Source organism: Micropterus salmoides, unplaced genomic scaffold (genome assembly GCF_014851395.1).
Source record: "Micropterus salmoides isolate LMB-PRFRI ecotype aquatic unplaced genomic scaffold, ASM1485139v1 Ms_hic_scaffold_9, whole genome shotgun sequence".
In the NCBI taxonomy this organism is placed as follows: Eukaryota; Metazoa; Chordata; class Actinopteri; order Centrarchiformes; family Centrarchidae; genus Micropterus; species Micropterus salmoides.
The window spans coordinates 32864412-32891945 of record NW_024044681.1 but is presented as its reverse complement, the minus strand read 5'-3'; the positions used below and the strand labels follow the sequence as shown (position 1 = coordinate 32891945).

The 27534-nt window shown below is 40.1% G+C and overlaps 1 protein-coding gene across 1 annotated transcript; it reads right to left on the bottom strand.

Annotated features, from left to right (window-relative positions):
• Positions 1-7750: 7750 nt before the first annotated feature.
• Positions 7751-25987, bottom strand: igsf5a (immunoglobulin superfamily, member 5a). Its single transcript, XM_038709655.1, has 8 exons — positions 25909-25987; positions 21604-21944; positions 14346-14388; positions 11645-11764; positions 11198-11222; positions 10997-11094; positions 10787-10851; positions 7751-8338 (listed from the first exon to the last, which is right to left on the bottom strand). The coding sequence occupies exons 1-8, from the start codon at positions 25976-25978 to the stop codon at positions 8231-8233; spliced, it is 870 nt and encodes a 289-aa protein (XP_038565583.1). The 5' UTR covers positions 25979-25987; the 3' UTR covers positions 7751-8230.
• Between the last annotated feature and the right edge of the window lie 1547 nt (positions 25988-27534).

Sequence of the window (27534 nt, the reverse complement as noted above, 5' to 3'; positions counted from 1 at the left end):
CCGTATCAATCAGGAGATGTTGAAGGATATAGGAACACTAAGGTCAATTTAAAAAACAAAACAAAAAACAGAATTTATCCAGTGCAAGCTGTCCATCATGTGTGACAGAAGGGTTCCGGTGAATGAAGCAAGAAATCTGCAATCGCTATGAAAAAGTTAAGCCAAACACAGCATACTGTATCATCAGACTCACACCTTCCCCGGGAGGCTTTTACCCAACAGTGTTCACGGTAGCGATGGTGACGGAAGCTGCATGATGATGTGGGCATGCTTTGTAGGAGCAGGCCCTGGAAGGAGGGGAGATGACTACAATGAAATACAAAGGAATCCTGGAGGAAAACCTGCTGCAGTCTGCAAGAGGACTTTGGAGAGCTACATAGGAATCAATTCAAAACAGCAATGTTTAAGTCCTGGAGAGTCCAGAAATGAATCCACACCAAAATATGTGACAAGACTACAACACTGCCATTCCATCTCCACCCTCATGACATCACACAGGGCCTGAGCAGTTTTGCAGAGAAGAACTGGGAAAGAAACTGGTTTTCATGTTGACATATGGCTGGTGCAATATTATCTTTTTAATATTATCCGAAAATCCAATTAAAAGACTTTTCCAGACGACTGTCTACTCTCTAGCGGAGCTGTTTCATGATAAACGACACCAACCCACCCACAGCACCGGCCATATTTATCATAAGAATATGGACCCAGTGCAACAGTTTACTCTTTTATATGTTTTTAATTGTTTTTAGACCACAGAGGAGCTCTACAGCACAAAAGAATAAGCAAATTTCAGTAGCAAACAAAATTAATTTTCGTTTTTAGTCTTATCAGGGGATTTATTGATAATTGTGTACTATTATACTCATAAAATACATGAAGGCATGTAAAAAAAACTACAATACAGTATTGTGTTTAACATCTAAAACCTGAAGCATATGCTTAAATCTAAATAAAATAAAAATAAAAACAAAAACAACCAAGTGGATTATTTTATAATGTCCTACCAATTACAGTTATTTTGCATTGCATTACAGAGTCACATGTACACACCCAGCAGCCAAAGCTGGCAAGCACAAGTTTACAAGGAGTGCTGGAACAACATCTGCCAAAACTGTCCAAAAAAATCAGTAATTTGTGGGCATTGCTACTAAAACAAAGCTTCTTGTCTCTCTCTGAAACTGTGGGCACTCCATGGCACTATTGGCACAACAATCTGTAAAAGTAATTGTTGCTTCGACAATTACTTTATGCTGAGGGCACTGATGATTCAGTTGAGGGAAGGAGTTAAATAATATGGAGGTTATTCATTCAAAGGTATGACTCTCTAAACCATTTCTCTTTTAATGCTTTCAGTGATTTACCAGAGGACACCCGTGTCTTTTCTACGCAGTCATTAATCGGGCTAAGTTTAGCATACTCAAACTCATGTGGAAAAACCTGCCACATTTTAATCAGAGCACTCAGCTGCTTAGAGATCGAACAGAGCCAATGTGCCGCCATGTTTGGGGACTAATTGATCACCCGTCACTCTGAGCATTGATTATTTGGATTGCTCACAGAGACAGAATCTCATCAGCTTCTTGATTAAAAGCTTAAATCTTTGTGCAGCTCACTTCATTATAATTGCATTTACAAACATGTTACGCCATTCATCAGTTCTTCACATGATCCATGTGGTAAGGACAACCCCTCATATTATTCTCTAATTAATATTTCATTCACACTTTTAAGAAGAACATTAGTTAATAGCTCTTAACTCTAGCCAATGTAAACTTGGAGTGTAATTAATGTCATAGCTTGCTGTATGAGTTTGCAGTGGATGCTGTGGGGCTGCTGCACAGTAGTGTGTAGCATTCAAAGCATGCTCATGTGCCCACTGTAAGTGTAATACTATTTCTGTTCATTTTGGATTAAAGCCTTGAACTCATTGCAGGTTTCATTTTTGTATACTGTAAATGTCTGCATGCCATACAGGAATATACTGTTAATGTCCTCATTAATCATAACCCTGCTTTATTGCAGAGGGATAAAGAAATCTATATTTTTGTGATCCACAGTTCATCAATGAGAAGTGTGTTTCCATTTTTAGAATAACAATGGATCAAATGATTACGTGAAATGTGACAGATGTCAGAGGTAAAATTATCACCAGCTCTATAGCTCCATCTGCTCTACGGAGCTTTTTAGCATCTTTCAGCTCATTGTTTTGGTTTTACAGGCAGGATACTAATCCCATATCTGTCTTTTTGTCAAATTCAGCAAATAACCTTTCATAGTCTACTAGCTGTTCATTCTGTGTGTGCCCTGAAAAAAAATATATATATAACATAGGTATTTATTATGCCTATGGTATAACTTTAGCTGGTGAACATAGTGAAGCATTTAGCAGCTAAAGAGCCAGATATTTCCATCAGGAGTAAGTGGAGACCAAAAACAGGATAGAGATAACTAATTTTGGACTTACATCCATCAGGTGGACACAAACACCACTCCAAATCAATGCTAATCTTGCTCCACAACTGCTGGATGTATGAATAGGAAACTGCTAACAAGTGCCATATTAACCTAAAGTTCATAAAAGTTGCAGAAGACTGAAGTCTGACCTATGCAGAAAATATTATTTAAGCTTTAAATAATATTTTTTGCATAAATTTTGGTTTGGAAGTTCTAGCACCAGTGCATAACAAACATGTATCTTTACATTCAAGTTCATAAAAATATATAGCATTTTTGCTGCATGAACACAGTTATGGTAAACACACATATTGGTATGTGCGCACATTAAATCATTATTGCTGCTGACAAGAATCACCGACAATCATAGGACTCCTTTGAACTGCTTGGACACATTTAATTTGCAGCTCATTGATCGATGTGTTCATTAAATGAGCAGCGATACATAATAATGTATATATAATGTAAGAAGGCACTGCAGAGATCTACTGCAACAGCTCAACATAAGAACATTACTCATTGTTGTCTTTTTTTTAATAAGTGAGGTCTCATTAACAGTGCCATACTTTAACACCAGTATTCAATATTACATTCATTTTGAGGCAGTAGTTCAAATTCCAGTACCAACAACAGTAGCTGTGTTTCTGATTGTGTTGGTGCTCAGAGGGAGATTACAGGAGGCTGGCACTTTTCCTCAAATTTACTTTAATAATCATAGACTCGGGACACTGTTTCACTTATTGCATTTGAATATTGTCCACTGTGCAGCAGGTTAAGTCTTGAAATAAAATGTCAAATGCAGTTTTCATTTTCATTCATGGTCATATAATAGCATTTTAATTACATATAGATGTGGAATAACATATGGATGTGGGAAATTATAATTCTACTGTGGAATTACATTTTAATATAGTCACCTGCACTCTTCCACATCTAAAATCTGAACATTTAACGTACTCTGCCTCCACATCCTGAAGACAAAGTGACCACTCAGCTGTGTTCTCTCTTTGCAAGCTAAGTTGCAGAGTTATCCATTACTAGATATAGGCTTATGGCCACCCCCCTGCACCCCACCTCCCATCTGACAGTCATCCCGCTTCATCCTGCTTCTTTTAATGCTGCTAAGACATTTATAGATAATACCTTAAGACCTGCTATTTTGGTATTGTTTCTCTGAAGAAGAATCTTTCAAAAAAGTAAAACTTTATTTATGAAAATTCTGATTTGCGCCGCGAACTGAATGAGGTCAGGTCTAAATCAGTCCCGTCTGCATTGCTCATATGATAAAGCATAACCTTAAACCAGTGTGCAGTCAATCCTGATTATATAACAAAAAAATTCTCTACTCTTCATTGCTGCTAGAACTATGTACACTATGTAGTGATGTAGGACTACTGTTAACATGTTGTCAATGCTGCAGTTCATGCTGCTTAAATCCTTGAGCAGCCTAAAACAGTAGAATCATCTCCATAGCAACTTTAATCAACCAACCTTAATTTGTGTTGCACATTTCCTAGAAATCATTGCAGCACAGTGTGATTGAGTTTAGCACTGCTCAATATATTGATGAAAAATAATAAACTTTGTTAAAATTTCAAAGTAAGGATTCATAATCTAACATACCCTTGTTGCTTTTACTTATAGAAAACCATCAATATTAAAAAAAAATGTCTGGTCAACATACAGCACTTTACTTTCCATTATGTTCTGCCAGCCTGTGGCTTATGCCAGCAGGAGGTATGCATGCTACCCCAGCTCCCTGCACAGAGCCAATTTGATGATTGAAGTCTGCTTTGGCAGATTAATTTTCTAGACACCTCTTACGTAATGATGAAACTGCTCAGGGAAGGACCCTAAAAGCCAGCATGAGTTGACAAGCAACATTATGTATGGGTTATCAATAGTCATTACTACAGCTCTATTCGTTAATTTTATTAGTTCTATTCATCAACTTTTTCAGCGACTGCCATCCTGCGGCTTTAGTAAGTTACTATATTTAGGAGAGCCAACAGAGCACTGTTTTTTGCTCAAAACATGATCAAGTTAAGAAGCTGTTAATTGCAGTAGTAATAATAAGAAAAACAGCTGCTCTTCCCTCACAAACAGTCAACTAATGTAATATCAAATAGAAAATAAAATGTAAGACATAAGAGGATCTTCTTTCATAGTTAGACTATGCCATTTATCCCATGTAACAGACGGTAAATGGAAGCAAACATTACTGGCTCTAATGTGATTTCCAATATGGAAACATAAACAGAGCAGGTAATCGGATTTAGTGTTGGGTTTCCCAGACTTGAAGGGTTCTTACTACAGGCTCTAAGAGTAGAGCCTCACTCCCCGTCACAACACTGACAAACATCCTCAGCATGTCAGGCTGACACAGAGGCACTCTACTGAGCATCAATCTCATAATTTGTCCACACACAGAGACTCAAACTGAATGACAGGATGATTATAGTGGACATGTCTACAGAACGGTACACTGGGTGATGGTGAAGTCCCTGTATGCATTTTCTGCCACTCATCCAAGTCTGGGTTGCTGTGTAGCAGCAGGCTATGTAAAGTAGCCAAGATAGATTGTGCTGTAATATTCTTTGAAGTCGCTTTAACCAATCTTGTAATTTTAACAAACAATCAAATATCTATGTGTATGTGGAAAAGGTCACTGTGAGAGACTCCTTTCACATACACGTAGGAAAATCGTTGATTTAGCGGTGTGTGTGTGTGTGTTTAAAATTGTTTTTTTGTTGTTGTTCAGTGCTTAATTTAAGTCAGAACCTCCTTTGGAACTCCGCTGATTTAACTTTCATACAGGTCAATCTGTGTCAAATCATAGGCCTCAAAGTTTCTACAACTTGTGTAGTTTGAAGCATTCATTCACTACTTATAACCAAGAAGCAGAGACTTGCAGTGGCTATTTGAAAAAAGTCACATTAAATCCAAGATACATCAATTAAATGAAACTCCTACTTAGCTAGGCCCGATATTGTGGAACTCTGCCACTGAACAGTGAACATGTTATCACTTAATTCATCCACAGTAAAATAAAACATAAAAAATAGCCATTGCTGGCGTGTATCTGATCCTAAAGCTCCAGGATGAGTTTGCACAATGCTGGTGCATCTTGGCCAACAAGTCCAGCTTAATTTGATTCCTCGCCAAGTAAAGGCCATCTGAGTTCAGCTGCCTCAGTAGCTCAAAGACCATGCTGACTGGTCAGACTGAATCTGAACTACTGAGGTACATTAGAGAGCAGAGAATGAAATGCATGTCCACAGTAGACCGAATGCTAGTGCAAGTCAAGGGTAATCTTGCAGTGTGCTACATCAGTGATTTCTGGCATTTTTGGCTTGTTACCTTCAATTGAAGCAATGATTGCATGCGACCCTGCATCACTAGATGCAGAAGTCTTCCGGTTCCGACCAGTTTTTCTTGTGTTATCTGAATATTTTACTCAAGATCCAAAAGTAGAAGAAAGTCAGAACTTATATTGAAAATCTGTTGATTTATCTCTCATAAATCATTCTCCAGTACAGAGCTCAGTTTATGAATTTATTAAAAAATCTAAGCGAGAACTTCCACTGGAAATCTACTGATTTAAATTACACTAGTTTTTTTGTTGTCCAGGGCTTAATTCAAATCAGAACCTCCATTGGAAATCTGCTGATTCTTTTCATATGGGTCATTCTATGTCAAATCAGATTTCCATTTTAGATGTTGATAAGACTCTATGTATATGCTATGTGAGACCAAGTTCTGTAAAATATTGTGGCATAATTTTGATAATTGCATGTTTTTTTTGCCACTGGGAATGTTGTCATTAGGTATGACACGACTATCGGTGTAATGTTAGACCATGGTAAAATTCCTGATGGTTATTATTACTATTAACATTTTAATTACCACGTTAACCGGGTTTGGTTACTGTTGTAAACTCACAGCAAATACTGTCCAGCATCAACAAAGGTTAGAGACAGTCTCCCAGAAGCAGGCGAGCATGCGCAGTAAGCAGCGTGGGTTTGTTTGGGTCAATGAGAACACAGCGGACGACAGCGCTGCGGAGATTTTCAGACATACATACAGTAACTCTTAGAGCCATGAAATTTTACATATACTGTATATTTTACAGAATACATTTTTGGTGTCAAGTAGCATATATATAATGTTTGAAAAAAAAATCTTAAATGTAAACAAAAACCTTTATCTGATTTGATACCGCAGAAGTCTTCTGATCAGTGGCAAAATCTCCAGGAAAAATGGCTCACTTGATCTGAGAGTTTTAATTGTGGTCAGAAAACAACAGAGTGGTTCATTAGTGCCACCAACAGGTCAGCTGTGTGTGCTTCCTCTTCTTGGTCTCAGGTGATTAAAACTCCACAGACTGACAAAGATTATAGGTAAATGAAAATGAGTGTGTTGCAGAAATATGTGTTTTTCTTATTTCCTCTCCTGTTAATCATCTTTTGACCTCCTGAGATTTATCTCATGACCCATTGTGTCCCCAATTTAGAAACCACCTACTAAAGTACTCCTGTAATCATGAAGAAAACATACAGTAGCTCATTCTTATCAAACAATTGCATAAATGTGTGTTTTATCTATATTTAACTGATGCACTCTGGTAAATGAATCTAAGTCAAGTCACACGGAGGAAAATACAGTAAGGTGGAGGCATATGATAAATAAAGCAGCTGCAATTTCCTTTGTGAAACATTTTTTTTCCTGGTGGTAAGCAGCAACAACTCATCTGACTCGATTTGATAGAAACATTTAATATCTGGTCCATCTCAGTAGGGTCATAAAGGTACAGCTGGAAGTATAAGGGGAGCAGAGGATCGATCGAAATATAAATCCAAAACTTTAATTTCAGTTTAATGTTCTTCTGACTGTAATATGCCTCCGACATCCATCCATAACAAATTCTCCAGAAAATAAAACTATATCCTGTGAGAGAGAGAGTTTGTGTTTCATGGGTGAACAAAATGTTCTAAAAGTGTTGTAGAGGTGTAAAAGCCCATGTTTTCAATATTTATGCATGTTTATGCAGATATACTGTGCAAAGAGAATTCAAGAAACGAAAAAAACTCTCATTAACAGTTTATACGTGTGAAAGATTCTTCGTGGTGACTATTAGAAACACTGGATTTTTCATTCGTATATGTGTAAGGGGTTTTTGGTAATTAATTATTTCATCACGTCTTAAAAGTAGGCCAATGATCAGAGAACTGTCATCTACATTTACATTTTAAGACATTTACAGATGTAGAAGAACAAAGGAAGTTCAAGATGGTACCTTTTGAATATTTAATTTTAATTACATGATGCCTCAAAAAAATATGGCTTAGATAAACATAGTTATTCAACTAACAAATATCCTCTGGAGATCAACCAAAGAATTAACGTTTCAATTCCTGCTCCAGTTGTTTCACGTTTGGTTGTTAATTGTGCTCACTATGTGTTGATCCTGCTACTGCAAGTTGTTACCGTAGCACACACAGTTGTTTTGCAATTTTAAATGTGTTTTTAACATATTTCCTATGATTTAAAATAGTTTATATTCTGCTGATATAGCTAAATTCCTGCAGTGAACAAAATACGTGTCCCCTGCCAACAGTACATCAGTTTTTGGTGGGGACAGAATTAGTACTTTTCCCCACAATTTCCCAGTCTTTAGAAGCCAAAGCAGTAAGACTTTGAAGGTGCTGTGCAAGTTTGACTCATAAACTCAAACTCATAAACATTTGCAGACGTCCTGGTCCTCTGTCTGTCCTTACACAATGGTGACATGTCTGTGTTTCTTGAAGCCTGATTTGTCCACAGTGTTGTCAGCACCACTGTAGCTATTTACTGCCTGGTTACTGGTCACAACACCATGCATCTGAAAAGCAAAACAAATTTGACATTAATAATGTAATAATAATGTTTCTAATTTGCAGATCTACAGTTAAAACAGTGCAGACTCATTTTCCAGCCTTGCTATTTCAAAAGTTTATATAACACATAAACCATGTAACTATATTCCTCCACTGAAAAGGCAATCATCTTGGAATTACTAGGCTGTAATTGTGGACTCGAATAATATATTTGTTTAAGAGGCGCCTCATTCATTACTTCAATGAGTTGAATGAAGCAATGAATAACCCACTTGTTCCATGCCTGATAAATGACAAGTAAAATGATTGGCATCTTTATGATTAAAGCTAATAACTTCATATGGCTGGTAATTCCTTCATCTCATTTGTAAGGGCTGTGAAAAATGATGTATATAAATCACCACCTCTCATGGTTTCTAAAGGCATGTAGAGGCATACAGCATGGGTTTAGAGCAGTGGTCTTCAATAGGTGGCCCGCAGGCCAGCACCGGCCCGCCAGCAATAATATCTGGCCCGCGGCCAAATTGCTTTGATAGCAGAAAAATTAAATAAAGTAAGAAAGTAAATAAACTGATAGCGGCTGGTGCTGAAATAGATCTCAGTCATGACAGATACAGTTACTCACATAATCACTTCCTCTTAAGTGTTGGTGCCTCCAAAATAAAAGCGCAAGAAAGTTTTTTTTGCAGCAATGCTTTATGACAAGTTTATTGAGAGCTTCTACTTTGAAGAGTTCTGAATGACATTCAAGAGTCCCTGGCTTGCTTGACACACCTCTGACAAAGCCGTCAGTGAACGTGTGATCGGATTCCCCTGAATTTCCTCAGGGAAATGAAAATAGTTCTGCTGTTGTTGGTTACTTGGTTCATGATCCTGTCTATGCAGAGGAGGCAGGGAAAGGGAGAGAGCAAACATGCCTCTCACACGCCAGTCAGGACCTTAAAGGCCTCTGATGGACATTCCTTCATCAAGTACTTGACATTGCATGCCTTGGTAGGTGCTCGTAATGATGCTGATGAACTTCAGCGGGATGCCATGGTGTGCCATCAGCTTCCAAAGTGTCTCATGATTGACATTGTCAAAGGCCTTTTCAAAATCAATGAAACTGACACAGATGAGAGAGTTCCATTCTATGGATTGCTTGATGATAATCCGGAGGGTGGCAATTTGGTCTCCACAGGATCTACTTTTCCTGAAGCCAGCCTGTTTTTTCACTCAGTCTTTCATCAACTACTTTCTGAAGCATCTCCTGCAGAATGAGGTCAAGCACCTTCCCTTGTGTTGAAAGCAGCATTATTCCTCTGTAGTTTGAATTTTTGGTTAGATAAAGTTCCTTCAGATCGCTTTTTCCTGCTGCATCTTCTGCCTCCTGTGCTAATCCTCAGTTAACTTCTTTTTGTCCCTTCTGACACTTTTCTTGCATGCCTTGTTTGCTGCCACTGGGATTCATGTGTTTCAGTTTCAGCTGTGTATGACAAGGTGCTCCAGTGTCAGCTTCCCTTTTCACTCTGACATCCAGCAATGAGTGCCTAAACTTCCGGTTGATGCAGATGTGGTCGATCTGCTTTTGTATGGTTGGCAGAAACCCGTTTCTGGTCTGTGTGAAGTTGATTTGTTCGCCCCCTTCCCCAGCCTGACCTCCCCCTAGTTAATGGGTTATGGTCTCATACCACATGGAACCAGACAGTTGTGTACGTCAAGTCCAACTAACTCCTGCTACTGTTTAATGAAAGCTGCAACCAGTACAGCATTTCATCCCAGCAGCGAGAGACAGAAACTATTAGATGGATTGCCGTGAAATATACATTCCCGTCCCCCTCAGGATGAATTGTTATCACTTCCCATTCCTTGACATATCATCTAGTGCCATCATTATGAAAATGTATTTGTTCAACATTTTGGTTTTATGAATAAATACCTACAAAACTAATGACATTCCCATCAGCCTCAGCTGTACTTTTTTTTTTGCTTAGTGTTAATTTAAAACTAAGATAGTGAACTTGGAAAAAATTACACCTGCTAAACATCAACATATTAGCATTGTCATTCTGAGCTTGTTAGCATGTTGACGATAGCATTTAGCTCAAAGCACCACAGTGCCTAAGTACAGCCTCAAAGAGTGTGGCTGTAAACTCCCAATCATTGATCATTGATTCTACTATTGACTGAGAAAAAAACTACGCACTAGACCTATTGATTGAGTACTGATTTTCCCTTTATCCCACAAGGGATACATTTGTGTACAATCCCTAAGCCAAGAAGGCATGGAAGAAGACAGTCGTGACAGATCTTCTTTGTTTCCTCCCAATGTTGTGTCCACCAAACACAATGTCTGTATCACAGAGGAGCCTCTTTGTTATCGCCCCCATGACTTAAAAGGGTCTGAGCACACCACTGCATGCAAGGATTTTCTACTGCTTATCATGCACGACTGAACAACATCACAACCCTACCTCAAAAACACTGGAGCCATTTGCTTGGCCAAAGCCACTGTCAGTGAGTTCACTGGGAGCGACACCTGTGAACAGAGAACAGAGACTGCAGAGAGGAGTTTTAACTTTAATGTGTCACATGTAGATAATGGCTAGGTATAGCATTGTAGCACATGATAACAAAGTACCAATTTGTCTTTCATTCAGTGTACATGCACTTATCAGTCTTACTTGTTTGACCCTCTGGCACATATCCTGTATTCACTTGACCCTGTCTCTGCCCAGCTGCATTGACACCACTTATCTGGCTCTGGGTCCTCGCTCTCCTGCTGCACGGAGGACAACAGATACTTTTACTGTATGCAGACACATGTCTAGGTATGCTCTTATGTAGACATAGAATAGAAGAAGTTGGTTTTGGTGGCTTCTTACCTCATTTCATCTTGGTAGTTAAGTTCTGGATTGTAAGATAATAAGTTAGTTCACGTAAATGTGATATACATAACTATCTGTATCACTGGTTTGATTTCAGTGTCAGGATAAACTATAAATTCATCTTTAAATGTCACTACTGTTAGAATGTCAGTAAAATTATCTGAGCTGCCTGCTTATTCTATTGATACATTCTCTTTTTATTAGTTCTTTTTTTTATTTTACCCAAATTTATTTTAGTACTATAACAAAACAGAAATTGTGACTCAACCTGCTTTCAAACTCAGTTTTTCCAGTTCTACATACACAAATATATACAAAACTATATTATACATGTTAAAGAAACAGTCCCATTCTCATTAATATTTTCGAGAAAATCCTTATGTCAGACAAAGGTTACTATGACATTTGTGAAACTGGGTTAGACTGATATAATGAGGGCCTTACGTTTTTCTTTCCTGCGTTTGTAGCAGAAGATGATTCCGAGGATGAGCAAAACCAGCAGAGCAAAACCTCCAATGGACACAACCACAGCTATCAGCACGGTCCAGTCCGTTGGCTTGGGAACTGTGAAAGGAGGGAAAACCAGAATTAAGAGTGGGAGACTCAAATACCAAACAGCTCTTTATTGTCAAATGACACTGTCAAAGTAAAAATAGCGAACACCCAAAGGAGAAAAGCAGCACAATATTCACGTTCTGAAAACACATGGCAAGAACACTGAAAGCACTGAAAAGTCTGTGAACATACATTTCTGTTTCTATTTTCTCTAGTACATTATGTTTAGATGTGAATTTGTGGAGAAGTATCATTATACTATCATTACAACATAGGGCAGGACGATGTGGTCAAAAATGTTATCACGATAAGTTTCATATCTTTCGACATCGATAATTATCATGATAAATATCAAATCGTTATTTCTTTCAAGTTATAAGGCAGATTTTTGCTCCGGAGTGAAAGTTGAAGAAACCTGATGGTCAATTGTGGTTAATGCTCTTCTTTATGGTCAACACAAAGCTGAGATAGGACATTCAAAACAATTATGATAAAATCTTTGTCAACAAATATGCACAAGTCAAATTAAGTTCTGTTATTGTTTTATTGTCCAGCCCTATTACAACATGAACAGAGGATGCTAATGGGAGAGAAAAACTAATTTAGTCTGACGTATCTCTCATGGGCCATATTGAGGTTTACACCTTGCACAGAAACCGACGGCGCTGCTTATCCAAAGCCTTCTCATTCTCACCATAAGCCCTTATCATTAACACATCGCGGGTTTCTCATCCAGACTGTTTCCAAATTGAACATAAAAGAAACCCAGTTAAAAGAATTGCCCTGCACACACTTTTTTTTATAGAGGATAGAAGCATTACACATATTTCTTATACGCATCAAAATAGGCTTTCTATTTCCCCTACAAAATGCAGATTGCTGCAAGAATGGACTTGTCACACTCCTTTTCCATCTTGGACAGCATGTTATCCGCGCTATCTGTGTGCACGTCCTGGTTGAAACCGTACACTCAGGGTTGTTGCTGTTAATGTAATTTCTATACAGTATGTGTTAAATGGGTTTTTTATTCAGTTAAAAATCCATTTTATTAGATTATTCTTCAATTATGCAGGTCATATGTTAATATCAAGTGTAGAGAGGATCTATTTGTGGATTCTCAGACATTTCTAAGACATGGACATGTAATGTAGTAGAGATGTATTGAAGAAATCACATTATCCTACATCAGGCAAAGAAGCAATGTGTCTAACTTTTTTCAATATTATGAAAGAAATATTGTTTGTTAAAGCCACTATGTATGCGTTGTTCTAGGGATGGTAAAGCCGGTCTGTCCACCACTTGCCCAGACTGAAACAACTGAGGATGAATCCTTATGTCATCGGTGACCCCTGGACTTTTCATCCAGCTACAAAAGTTTTCACTCACCATGTAATACATATCTCAACATCTACCTGGAGTCCGTTTCCCGTACAATGACTGAAGGTAGCATTTAGCTATCATTGTACAATGCACCTTTAAACTGACCAACATCTGAAGTATGACGGTTTCCCAAACCTTTTGTACCTTGTTGGCACCACAGTGGTTTAAACCAACATAGTTTGAACTACAATGTCTCCTGATGTGTTCCGTCTGACTTTTATAGCAGTAAACTTGCAAAACTCACAAACTTTGTCATATTATGCTCTGACAGTTAATGTCACCGATATTAGATTAGATTATATGCTGCTTATCCTGCGTACAGGGTTGCGGGGGGCTGGAGCCAATCCCAGCTGACATCGGGCGAAAGGCAGGTTACATTATTATGCAAAATTATTATTTTTTGGCTTTTCTTATTGTTTTGTATACCAGCAATAACAAGAAAATCAACAAGAATATTAATAAAATCAACAATACAAATAGTATATAGCCTAATAAATTGATATAGCTTAAATATATGTTCTTTTTTTCTTTGTCATAATGGAAATGAAAGCTCTCAAGAATGAATTCAATAAAGTACTTTCATGAATTGTATGTTGTCTCTTTTTATATATGTTTGTAATAAAGACTAGAGAACACCCCTCTTCTAAATGTTTTTTTCATCCTTTTACCTTCTGGTGACTCATGTAGTAAATTAAGTACGTAGTTACCTCCGTAGTTTTAACTCTGGTTTTGGGAAACATTTGCATTACAACTGCATAGTTCCAACCACAGAACTTGCTAGTTAGCAACGATGCATTTGGGAAACGCACCCCAGATGGACTTGCCAACACCCGCAGCTGTACTTTGCGTTTAGTGCTAATTAGCATACTAACATGCTATACTAACACAGGTAACATAGTAAACATTTTACCCATAAAACATCAGCACGTGACAATTCAATTAGTCAATCAATCTGAGCATGTAAGCATGTTAGCACTTTGACGTTGGCTTCTAAATTTAAAGTACTGCTATACAACCTCACTGGGCCTACAGTGTTGCAGTAGCATTAGTCTGATTGATACCACTGTCAGTGGGCTGCCACAGCACAAACGTTTTTCATCCGACTCCACCTTAGTACGTTTAATAGCCAACTAACTATGCAACAAAACTGGGAGGAGTCTTTATGACAGCAGACGCATTGAGAGAAAAAAGCTGTGGAATATCTTCTTACCAACCACCAAGAAGACAGAGCTGGATTGTGGTTCTGTTAGTGTCTAAGTGTTAAGACCCAGTCAGCTTAGTCACTGAGAGATGAGAACATGTTGTGTCCCCATTAGGTTCTTTGCTTCATTTGGGAAGTGATATTGCTACCACCTCCCAAATGAGGGTTAGGGTTAGCAAATCTTCAGCTACACTGTTTTATAAATAATTTTATAAATCTATAGTACTTATACAGTGTTTGCTATTGAACTGTCAGTGTCCCTCATTAACGTCCCCTTGCAGAAAAACAATCTGTGCTCAACTCGTCTATTACCAAAATGCAAAGTGAGTGAACAAAAGAAAAATGGCGATGGCGCAATGGATAGGACTATGCCTTTGGTGTCCGTGACCATTAATTCTGATCGAATCCCCAACTCCGTTTGCAGAAATGCAGCCCCAAACTTTCAATGAACCTTCTAGTGATGGCAAATTCGAGTCTTTTGACAGACTTGTTCATTCAAATCTCGTTCATTAAAATGAACTAATCTTTTTTTGAGTCATTTCGTTCATTTTAACTAGGCTGGTTATTGCGGCGCTGCAGCCCTCTAGTGGGCGATTAAAAAACAGCGCCGTTCTCAAACAGGGAAGGCTGCTTGGCTTGCTTTATTTGACAAAGTATAATGCCTCTTGATTGCTGTATATCATCATTATATAAACAACCAAATTCAAACCATGTAAAAAAAATATGTTGTCAATATGTAATCACCACTACTCCGGCTAAATCCTTTCATTTTCACAATCTTTCCCGAGTAGTATAAAACCAGTCCAGCCATATAAAGGCTTATGTATATAATTACTATCATTATCTCTGAAGTGCTCATTCATACAGTAGCCTAACGTCCCTATCCATGAGTAAAATATTAATTGCAGTAAATATATTAAATTAATAAGCTTGAAACACTATATGAATAAACACACTCTTGTTAAAATTCAATAATAATCTGGATCAAGCCAACAAGTTCTTAAAGAACTCCAGCACAGAGAGAGGAACAGAGAAATAAACACATATAAAGCAGCAGTTTGGCAGTTCTGGACGCAGAATGGGCCACATCAGGTCCGGATTCTGCAGACAGAGAAACACACATGAGCACATCGCTCTCAAACACTGCAGGTTGTTCACCAGTCACAGGCTGTGAAACAACAGCACGGCTCTGTTGGTAAATAAAAAGGAAAAGTTACGTTGCGTTCTCTGGCGGACCCGGATCAGCCTCAGCGTAGTGGGCGATAACTTCCGGGTGTCGGGGCGGCGTCATCTGGCGGCGCCCGACTATGACGTGCTGCTGGAGGTGGTGACTAGAGCCGTGGCTAAGCTCAACATCAACTGGCCACAGGAGGAGCAGACACCACAGGCTAGTGGTAATATTGATGAAATGTTTCTTAAGCACCACGCACCACCTCCACGCCGATTTCTGCCATTCTTTCCTGATTTACATGATGAACTGAGTAATCATGGGGCCGACCCTTCTCTACATGGCTTTCCACACCACGATCACTGAACTACAGTAATGTGATGGGGGTTAGGGACCGTGGTTACGGGAGGATGCCTCGGGTGGAGGATGCGCTTGCGAGTCTTTCTCCCCTCCCACACACCTGAGGATTGGTTTGTCACGATAGATCTAAAGGACGCCTATTTCCACGTCTCCATCCGTCCTTCTCACAGGAAGTTCCTGAGGTTCGCCTTCGGGGGTGTGGCTTACCAGTATCAGGTTCTTCCATTCGGCCTGGCACTTCCCCTCGCACATTCACCAAGTGTATGGATGCAGCACTGGCCCCGCTGAGGCTCCAGGGCATCCGGATTTCAACTACATCGACGACTGGCTCATCCTAGCCCAGTCTCGAGAGTTGGCGTTTCGGCATCGAGATGTCGTTCTGGCTCATCTGCGGCGTTTAGGGCTGAGGCTCAACGCAAAGAAGAGTGTGCTGGCGCACACCCAACGGACTACGTTCCTAGGGGTAGTAGGGGATTCGACAACGATGCGGGCACAATTGTCTCCGGCACGTGTTGACACCATATTGGCTGCCGTGAAAGGGGTGAAGTTAGGCCACGGCATCACTATAAAACGAGTGTTGGGTCTACTGGCGGCTGCGTCCAGCGTAATACCATCTGGACTGCTGCACATGAGACCCCTGCAGTGGTGGCTAAGGACCAAGGATTTTTCCCCGAGGGGAAATCCTCTCCGTCTGATTTGGGTTACGCGCAAGTGTCTTCGTTCCCTATCAGTTTGGAAGAAAACTTGGTTCCTGTCCCAGGGACCCGTGCTGGGAGGGTCTTGTCGCCGGCTGGTCATTTCGACAGACTCCTCCCTCACGGGCTGGGGCGCGGTCATGGACGGCCGCTTTGCAAGGGGATCCTGGCAGGTGCATCAATCCGAGTGGCATATCAACTGTCTCGAGATGTTGGCGGTGTTCCAGGCTCTAAGGAGTTTCCTGCCCGATCTCCAAGGCCACCACGTCCTGGTTCGTTCTGACAACACAGCGGTGGTGGCCTATCTGAATCACCAGGGCGGTCTGCGCTCGCGCCCTCTGTACAGACTGGCGCGTCAGATCCTCCAGTGGTCCCAGTAGAGGTTACTATCGCTCAGGGCGATGTATCTCCCGGGGACGCAGAATCAGGGAGCAGACCTGCTGTCGAGGCAGGGGGAATGGAGACTTCACCCCGCAGTGGTGGAGCTCTTGTGCGAAGAGTTCGGCCCCATAGACGTGGAGAGAGACTACGCACTGCCCGCTATGGTTTTCTCTCATTCCTCCAGCCCCGTTGGGTCTGGACACCATGGTACATTCGTGGCCGAGGCTACGTCTGTACGCTTTTCCCCCAGTCGCTCTGCTGTTCTGGAGCGGGTCTGCCAGGACAATGTCGGCCTACTGCTCGTAGCCTCGTTCTGGCCAACCCGGGTGTGGTTCTCGGACATCATGTCGCTCCTGGACGGCCCGACGTGGCGGGTCCCTCTGAGGAGAGACCTGCTGTCCCAGGCACAGGGCCGGGTTGTTCACCCTTGCCCCGCCATATGGCGACTGTGGGTCTGGCCCCTGAGGAGGCACAGTACCTAGAGGCGGGTCTAACAGCCGGAGCAGTCGAGACCATCCTGAGCTCCAGGGCCCCGTCCACACGGAGGATGTACGGCCTGAAGTGGAGCGTTTTCTACACTTGGTGTAGGGAGCGGTCGGTGGACCCTGTTACCTGCCCGGTGGTTCAGGTACTTGAGTTCCTCCAGGACTGGTTCTCTGCTGGTCTTTCCCCTTCCACCCTCAAGGTGTACGTGGCAGCTATTCGTCTTTCCACACCCCTCTGAGGGAGGGGTCCTTGGGGAAACTTCCCTTGGTTGTACGTTTCCTCCGTGGTGCCCGGAGGATGAGACCTGCGACTCGGTCCAAGGTTCCCACTTGGGATCTGGCAGTGGTTCTTGGGGCGTTGGCTGAGGCCCCCTTCAAACCCCTGGAGTCAGCTGAGGCTAAGCACTTGACCCTCAAGATGGCCTTTCTCCTTGCTATCACCTCTCTGAGGAGGGTGGGGGATCTCCAAGCGCTTTCGGTTCCCGCAAAGCCTGGAGTTTGCCCCGAGGAATATTAGGGCTATCCTGCACCCTCGTCCAGGATACATCCCTAAAGTGCCTTCTTGTGCGGCAGGGTCCACAGTGCTGCAGGCACTTCATCCTCCACCTCATGTGACGGCGGAGGACGGGAGACTTCATCTGCTCTGCCCTGTCAGAGCACTGAGTATTTACACTCTGAGTTCCTCCCATTGGAGGAAGGCTGACCAGCTGCTAGTGTGTTTTGGGTCTCCCAGGGCCGGGCTCCCTGCATCCAAACATACTATTAGCTACTGGATTGTTCAGACTATTTCCCTGGCCTATCAGGTGCGCGGTTTGCCTTCACCTGTGGCTGTGAGGGCTCATTCTACCAGAGGCATGGCGGCCTCTCAAGCCCTCCTTTCCGGGGCCTCTTTGCAGGATGTTTGTTTAGCGGCTGGCTGGGCCACTCCGCACACATTCATTCGGTTTTACAGTCTTGACCTTCCTTCGGCACCTGGCACTCGTGCGCTCTCCTCTTAGTCATGCCACTTTATTGCACACTGGGCCAGGCGGGGTTTTCGGCACGGTTTAGTGGGTATCTCGTTCCCATAGTGTCGTAACCGACGTAGTTCGAGTTCCCTCGAAGGGGAACGTCTCGGGTTACGTATGTAACCCTGGTTCCCCGAGAAGGGGAACGAGACACTGCGTCGGCCCGTCGCACCTCTCTCCCCGCCTGAAGCGCTTGCTTCATAGTTTAAGCTAATGATGAGTGTGTACAGATGTGCTTTTATACTCCTCCGGTTATTCCGTCACACCTTACCGTTCTATCAACAAGCCAATAGGACTGAAGTGATTTCATTCACGTTCAGACCTGCTTCGCCTAGAGGCGTTCCTATAGTGTCAGAACCGACGCAGTGTCTTGTTCCCCTTCTCGGGGAACCAGGGTTACATACGTAACCCGAGACGTTATGGTGCGGCTGTGTTAAAATTATAACTTAGCACAACATCACTGCTCTGTAATAATGTTATGTTTTATTAAATGTCACATAGTTAACAAAATAGCTATATAATATCAGTCCAGTGACCTGCCTCTCATTATCCGGCGCTGGCAGTCACTCAGCCTGCCGAGTGAACGAAAGACTGAGGAAGACCCATGTGAGCGCTGAACGAGTCGTTCATTCCTGCTCCACAGTAGCTGTCACGTGACAAATGAACGACTCAAAGACCCAAAGTTGCTATGAGTTGTGAACTAATCAGTTCTGTTTCCTGTGCTGACGGAGCCCATGCAGCTGCCATGTGACGAGTGAACATAAGAGTCCAAGATCCTTCACACATGCGTGAAAATGAACGACTCACTCACTGAGACAACCCGTTCAACCCGAGTCATATACACGATTAGGTCTTATGAACGAAATGTTCTTTGAATGACACAACACTAGAACCTTCACCATGCATCACTGTTGCCTGCAGAAACTAATTCTTGTACTGCTCTCCAGCCCTTCCACAAACAAACTGCCTTCTGCTGCTGCCAAATATTTCACGTTTTGACTCATGAGTCCAGAGCACCTGCTGCCATTTTTCTGAGTGTAGTTGCAAGGAGGATGTTGTGACTGGGATGTACTCAGGAGGGCAGCAGTGAGCTCTTTTCATCAGACTTTTCAGCAGCCTCTGGCAATTCTCCAAACAGTAGACAGGTGTACCGGGGCATCACTATTTTCTGCCAGTTCTGAGCTCATGGCCCTGCTGGACATTTTCCGAATGCGAAGGTAAGTGAGCATGATGTGTCTTTCATCTGCTGCAGTAAGTTTCCTTGGCAGACCACTGACCTGTAAAGCCCTGTTTGCCTGGGACAGACCTTGCTGATGCAGTATAACCACCTTGTGTCTTGTTGCTGTGCTCAATCTTGCCATGGTGTATGACTTTTGACAGTAAACCTTCTTCAGCAGCCTCACCTTGTTAGGTGAGTTTGGCTGTTCCTCACCCAGTTGTTTTGCTCCTACAAAGCTGTTTCTGTTTCTGTTAATGATCGTGTTTTAATCTACATATTGAATTGGTGATCATTAGCGCCTGTTTGTTCAATCATACACCTGACTATATGCCAACAGAATGCCTGACCTTCTGCAAGTGTATTTAGAAGAACTGAAGCTGTTTGAAGACAGAGGGTGGTCACACCAAATATTGATTTTATTTAGATTTTTCTTTTGTTCAATCTCTTTGCATTTTGTTAACTGATAAATATAATCTAATAACGTGTATTTTTGCCTACCTAAAACCTGTTCACAGACTGTATATATAACATATTAAAAGTATTACAACATGTTGTGAACTGCAGAGTCATACAACACATTTGGAGAATATTTTCCTCTTTTCTGAAGCTATTTTATCATGTTTGATGTGCGGTATATCCACTGACATATGGCAAAAAACATTATGGATAAGTTTTGAAGTCATGAGTGTACTTACAAAATTGTTTTTTAACTGTATTATTTAATCATTATTTCTGTAATGTCTTTTCAACAATTTGAATGTTTTTAGTGACCAACACTGCTTTAAAAACATAAGTGATGATTGTCAATTAAAATTAAAAGATGATACTCTGAATCATTACAGTGGCTACCTTTATAATAATTAAAAGATGTCTTATGTTGTATTTTGTTCACCAGTAGGTTATATTTGTTTGAATTCTGTTATACAGGCTGTAAATGTTTTATTAGGCTGTCCTCAACTTCCCTCTTTACAGCAGCAACAATTTTTACTCTTTCTCCCTGAACAAAAGGTTGTCATATTCATGGCTGGAAGTTTTTCCACAAATCAAACACGCAAAGACACTTGTGTCAGTACAGATGAAAATAACTGAAATTAAAATAGTTTCTACATGTAAAGCAGCTTCCCTTTAAAGGTGATGGGGAGATAATGAGCACTATACTGGCCATCTAGTGTGTGTGTGTGTGTGTGTGTGTGTGTGTGTGTGTGTGTGTGTGTGAATATCTAAAATACTGTAATTTTTGGTCATCTTTTTCATCAGAAATTCTTTGGCTTGTTATTGCCAGAGGATGCTGAAAAGTCAGATGAAAAGAGCTCACTGCTGCCCTCCTGAGTACATCCCAGTCACAACATCCTCCTTGCAACTACACTCAGATACTTTTCATAGAGTGAATGTAGAAATATTGAACTAAGTATTAAAAAAATTTGTATAATTAGGATGGTGTCCAGGTGAGGGCAGTGTGTGTGGCACATAGGATATTTATATGTAATTGCCCACTGTAATGAATAATATTTTGGTGCTCATTGTTTTCGTAAAATGAACTAAACAATTAAATTGTGGAAAATCTAACTGATCTAAAAGTTTAGCATTTATATTTGCATGTGTGATCTAAGCAGTTTAGAACTAGCTCAAGCAGGTGACCTTCAGGTGGGCTTCAAGAGGTTTTATACATCCAAAGAACTTCTATGAAAAACATACCAGGCTTCTATTTGAGACCCGCGTCTATTTGTCAAAGCGTGTAGCCACATCAGGCCAGTAAAAGGGACAAGTGTCTAATTGGGACTATGCTTTTAATTTAAGTTTTACATTGTGCACATTATCTTGCATGTTTACCACCATCCATTCAATTTCAATTTCGGGTTAAAAAGGGCATGAGATGCTCCAGCCAACTCACTCCTATTGTATTTATTTATGACCCTGAAAGGAACTTCAGAGTCATTAAACACACAGCCTACAACTGCAGCCTGGTATGTGGTGACATTACCTTGTACATAAAGCTGTGCTGTCTTTGATCCATACTCCCCCAGCACAGCGCAGACGACCGGGCCGGACTCCCTGCAGGTGACCTTATGGATGGTGAACTCCACACAGTTGATGTCACCACTGGAGTAGATTCTGGCCGAAAACTGATTTGAGGATGTGGTTACGCTACTGTTGGCAACAGTGAGGACCAGATTCCCTCGGACAGTCCAGGTCATGATCTGCATTACTCCCTGCACAGTGGCGTTGAATCGCACATCGGAGCCTTGTAGCACTGTTGAATTCAGCGGCGCCAGCTGGAATTTTTCTGACACCGCTGAATCAAAAAGAAATGACATGTCAGGAATGAGAGATGAGCTATAAAGTTCATCTCATCAGAAATAGAAAAAACACTCCTTACATAACGACTTGATTTTTTATGTACATTTTGCTCTATTGAACATTTGAGCAGCTGTCATTTGTGTTGTATTGACTGAATATTGTCGGGCACTGTTGTTCAACCTGACCTTTAGGGGTAAATTGCAAATACACAGGGATATAAATATTTGGTGAATATTGTATACTTATTAGGACCTACAAACATGTAGATTCTAGTTTTTTACAACTGCTAACAAGCATTTTTTCAATGATGAATTCACTTTTCAAAACTCTTCACACTGTTAGCACAACAGAAGTCTATGTGGACCAAACTGAGACTGACTCTTGCCTTGCTATAATACAAAATGCATTGATTTAACACAAAAGACATTCAATAACCACAGTTTTCAAAATTCAAGAATTCTTTTCTCACTCAAAGTCAACCACCAGAAAAACCATGTGTATCCACAGCCAATTTTGCAAATGCTTACATAGTGTTACTGTTAAATTTAAGTTCAAAACCTTACATGCATTCAAATGGACAGCAATTTGCAAAATTACAAACCCCATTGAAATACATTCAAAATCCTAAAAAAGAGGATTATTGAGACAAGTAGTGAAATAGTATTGATTGAAATTATGTAAATTTCATGTAAGACAACAGCAAAGATGACCAAGAGCTGTAGTCTCTGATGACATTAGGGCTACTATGGTAACCAGGTAATCAACCATGGGCTGTCATTGAAAGAGACTGGTCTCAGAGAGCAGCCAAATGTGACCCGCTCAACGGTGGCATCAATTGTCAGAATCTTCCAGTGAACTAACAGCTAAAATACAGTATGTATTCTGAAAAGGCATAACTGCATTTTACCAAAATTAAAATCTTATGCTTGTGTGTAATTCTTGTATTTCTTCTTTAGGACCCAACGACTAACCCCCACAGGGGAGATTTCTTTGAGAAAGTCATGGAGCTGGAAGCCCATCACACAGTTTTTATCTACGTGGATTTGGCCAAAACACGCTGGCGAGGACGGAAGTTTATTGGCAAAAACTAACTTTGTTTTGTTTTTTGAGCAAGCATTTACAGTGCAGACTTTTGTTTTCCTTGCAATTTTCATTTACTCTTGGTCAAAACTGAAGTCACATTGTCAAAACTCTTGACACAGTCAGCGAAACAGAAGTGTATGTGGACCAAATTGTGAATCATTTTTCATTGCTTTCACACAAAATTCATTCAATGACCACTTTCTCCAAAATCCATGAACTCTTTTCCCATTACTACTTCACCACCTGCAAAACATTAAATACCTGCAGCACATTTTTCAAATGCTAACACACGGTGTCCAAAACTGTTCAAAACACGTTCAAAACAAAATGTTTGGAAATTTCCTGAATTTTTGCTGTAGCTGGACAGATATAGTATATATAGAAAATCTTTGCAGAACATTTACATCCATTTTTTGTTTTGGAGAAATATGTGTGATGTTTTGAATGCGGTTTTACTGTAAAACTGCAAGCTGAGTGTAAAGCAAGAAATGTGCTTGTATTTTAGCAGAACTGGTTCAAGGGGATGGTACATCAATTACAGACTGTGGTCACTGGGTCTCAGGTACCAGTGTTAACTATGTAAACAACTGGAAAAAAGTGCATTGCAGCACTGAAATGTCAGGAACTTCTTTTTTTCACAAGTAAATCACTGATTGCATTTCTGATTCATTCTTGTAACATATACTATAGTACAGTCAATAAAGTGAAAATATGTTACAGGTTTCTTCCATTCCATTTTTTCCAGTCACTTTGGTACATTTGCAAAACTATTTGTTTTGGTAAACTATGACTAAACTTTTGATGATTGAAAATGCAGAAGGCTGTACTTTTTCTGTACGGCATAAATACATTTCAACAGTACAGAGTTACAGTAAACATTGCAAGAGATTGGACAGGATTCACGTTTACACTTTTACTGTATGCACTGTAATTTGTTGACACCATGTCATTGTGATGCAGAAAATAAAAAAACAAGACTATTTTACAGCACTGCATAGCACAACAGAAACAATTACAAACTAAGAAATGGAAACATGAAAACACCCCCCCAGGTTGATGCTCCTGTCAATTGGGCCACAGATTCTTATTCACAGCACAACAGATCAGAATTTCATCAATTTACTGTAGGACACATTTACAAAACAAGTTTAATAGACATATGTAGTAAAATGCAGATTATGACATGTTCAACCATTTTGCATGTAGTGACTTATGCAATGAACTTATGTCTAGATGTTTTGGGGGGTAAGACTTCTCAACAAAGAACCAGTATACTGTAATAAATTGTGATCAACATGAGTAAGCAATTGATAATGTAGGAAACAGCAGACAAATGTACATAATAATTTGCATAAAAGTGTCAAAGCATGTGCAATTTGCAATTTCTCAAAAGACTGAGAAATTGCTTTTACATATGATGTGCACAAGCGACTAGATGATGTGGAGGTTGAACAAGATGTGAGAAATGTATCAAAGTGACTGAAAACAACATTATTCTATAATAAAATACTGATTTATATGAAAATCTGATATGAATATCAGTCACATTTCAGGGATAAAAGTTCAACAAATGTACGTAATGCTTCCTGTTGTTAGTGTTTTGTAGGTTAGTGTGTTATGAGTGACAATGTATGCTTTCTGAGTGGGTATTGTTGCCAGTGTTTTGGCTGAACGAGTTTATTTTGAGGCTTACTTGAAGTGTTTTGGTGGTTTGAGTGACTTTTGGAGGTGAGATTAACTGTTTGGCCAGGATGCATGTTGGTAATGGAGACTTTTGAAAAAGTGGCTTCAGTTTTGACCATTGCATCTTAGCAATTGAAAAAAACTGTAAAGCAAAGTGAAGCTTTTCCAGTTTTCCTGTTGCATTTCGATAACTTCCTGTTGTATACCGTTGTACATTATATAAAGACTTACCATTCATACATACTTAAAGACTTACATACACACCACCAAAACAATAAAGAACACAAAGATTCCCATAAAATGATGCATCTACTGTAATGCTACCTGTTGTTAGTGTTTTTTAGGTAATTGTGTTGCAGTTGGAGAGAACTACTGCTGGTGTTTTTGTAAAATTATTTGATTTAAACAAGTATGCAGTGTTTTGGTTGATTTGGTGCATTTTGGGTGTGAAATTAACTGTTGTGTAAGCTACATGTTGGTACAGACAATAGTGTGAAGAGTTTTGAAAAAGTAAACTCAGGACTGAAAAATTCTTGTTAGCAATTGTAAAAAACTGTAATACATTTATTTTATTTTAAGTCATATCGTGCCTCTTTTTATTTTTTTTGTAGCCTAGTTGATGGAATTGACAGAAGGAATAAGTTTTGCATGTTACTGTATGGAAACACACAATGCTCTTTGTTCAAATCAGTGCTTGAGACACGTTTGTCAGGGTTATGTAAATATCACAGAGGACGTTGGTTTTGTTTTGTTGGTTTGAAACTCAAACACTGGAGTGATCCTTTACATGTCGAGCATTAAAGTTGAGGTAGAGTTTGTGAACGTTTCCTTGGATGTGCTATTGTTATTATCGCATCCTTTCGGTGTAAGTAAGTATTTCTGTATCCATATCTAACAGTCTCCTGCCTCTGAAATGAGCAACACTGTTTACATTTTGATGAGAATGTCTGATTCGATAGAGCAGTTTGCTTTGGTTCAGCTTTCCTCCTTCAAAACAGCACCATGAGTCATAAACGCTATTCTTCAGTATTGGACAACAAATTGCATAAAATGCAAGAATCCAGAAAGTTATTACCTGAAAAACTATGGTGCACAGTTAACCTCATCAAGCAGGCTGTTTATTTTTCCAAACTCTGTCTGGTTCAGCAGGTTTATACAGACTTTATAAAATTATTTGAAAAATGAATGCTGACCTCCAGTTGCACACAATAATAAATGGATGCAGAAGAGGTTAGGCCATGACGTCCAGGAAGCAGACAACATGCTAGTGTTGTTATCCTGAAAGATGAAAGAGAGACAGCTGTGAGAACCTGCAACAAATCCTTTTCTCCTCTAAAATGTTCAGAAAGGTCTCTTGTGCATTTGGTCTCTAATGTGAACATAATATTTGTATGCATATTGGTTCAAATGAACTCGAATGAAAGCCGGAGGAGGACAGTAAGTAGTCACTTGATGTTAATGTCAGTGAAAGTGACTTTATAATGATTTTGCAGCTGTAAGAATAGATGAGAAAAAGTTATTAAAGCTCTATAGTGCTGAATTAGACAAATAACAGGAGGCCATAAACGCAGCCATTACTTCTCTATCAACAGAGGGCGGGGTATCAAGCAAATGTTGAAATGATTTTATACTTCCATCATTCATTTACACTAAATGAAAACATCACAATAATTAGGGAAGCCCATATTATCATACTTTTATGCTTCTATTTCTGTTGCTTCCTTGCCGCAAAACTAAACAGATGTAACGTATGTGGTACATACTGTCTTCACTCTTTTAAAGCTTATCCATTCTTTGCTAGTGTTGATATCATAACAGCCGACTCTTCTCAGTAGTTCGAATCTCTGTCCTCGAAACTAAATATTCCTCAGAAGTAGCAGCATCTTCAGTTAGACAAACTTACTGTATGAGAGCTCCCGCTGCGGTGTGTGGAACGGATCAAACTTTCACTTCCTGAAACCTTAGATGAGCAGCAGGACTCCACCTAAGGCTGTGAAACTCGCACAGGGAGCAAGGTTCAGGTCTGAAACCCTGCCCTTATCAGCTCAGTATACCTGTCAGTCAGTAATAATGTCCCAGCAGCCTGTGTGTGTGGATGTGGGTGTGAATAGACAGGGGAGGTGGTTGTGTCTTATCACAAGATTAATCCCATGGTACGTTGTTTGTGAGTCAGTAAGCTTTCAGTCTGTTTTTATTGCCTGATTTTCTTTTATGCTTGTCACTAAAATTTCATTCTTCACTTTATTCGTCCGTCACCTAAATTCTTATTTCATTCTGCAACCACTGTATCCACTCCCACTGGGGCTGAGAGAGCAAAAACAAAAAAGATGGAAAAAACTAAACTAACTATCTAAAATGTCAAATTAAATGCAAAAAGACAACTGACCATTAAATCTGATCAAACAGCCCACAGTCCTGGTGAAGCAGATTGACTAAGTTTCTCCCATGTTAACAAAAAATTATATCTAAAGGTTGTTTTTTTTTTTACTTTGATTGTTGCTTACTTAATTAATAAAAGTGGGCACACTTTTTATTTATTTGTGTACGTGTGGCTCCACACACATGTTATTCCTCTGGGCTGTTTTTTATCAAGCTTCTCAAAGTGCCATTTTAGTCTTTAATGCTGAGAATTCATGAAATGTACTCCTACTTTTAAATTTAAGAATAAAAGCTGAGAATCACTCTCACTCTCCCAGTTAGTAACCAAACACAATTCATGCAAATAGCCAGCTTCACAGGAGTAGTAGGGGAGAGCGGGGTACGTTGTCTCGTGTGTAAGTTGTCACACTGCTCTTAACTCCAACACTAGAGCGTCTATG

What these genes read in the sequence shown, in the direction of transcription:
- igsf5a (XM_038709655.1), bottom strand. Translation starts at nt 25,978, where the DNA reads ATGTTGTCTGCTTCCTGGACGTCATGGCCTAACCTCTTCTGCATCCAT. An exon ending in AACTACCAAGATGAAATGAG is followed by an intron (nt 11,095 to 11,197) that starts GTAAGAAGCCAC and finishes TCCTCCGTGCAG; the next exon opens with CAGGAGAGCGAGGACCCAGA. An exon ending in TGTGCCAGAGGGTCAAACAA is followed by an intron (nt 10,852 to 10,996) that starts GTAAGACTGATA and finishes CTCTGTTCACAG; the next exon opens with GTGTCGCTCCCAGTGAACTC.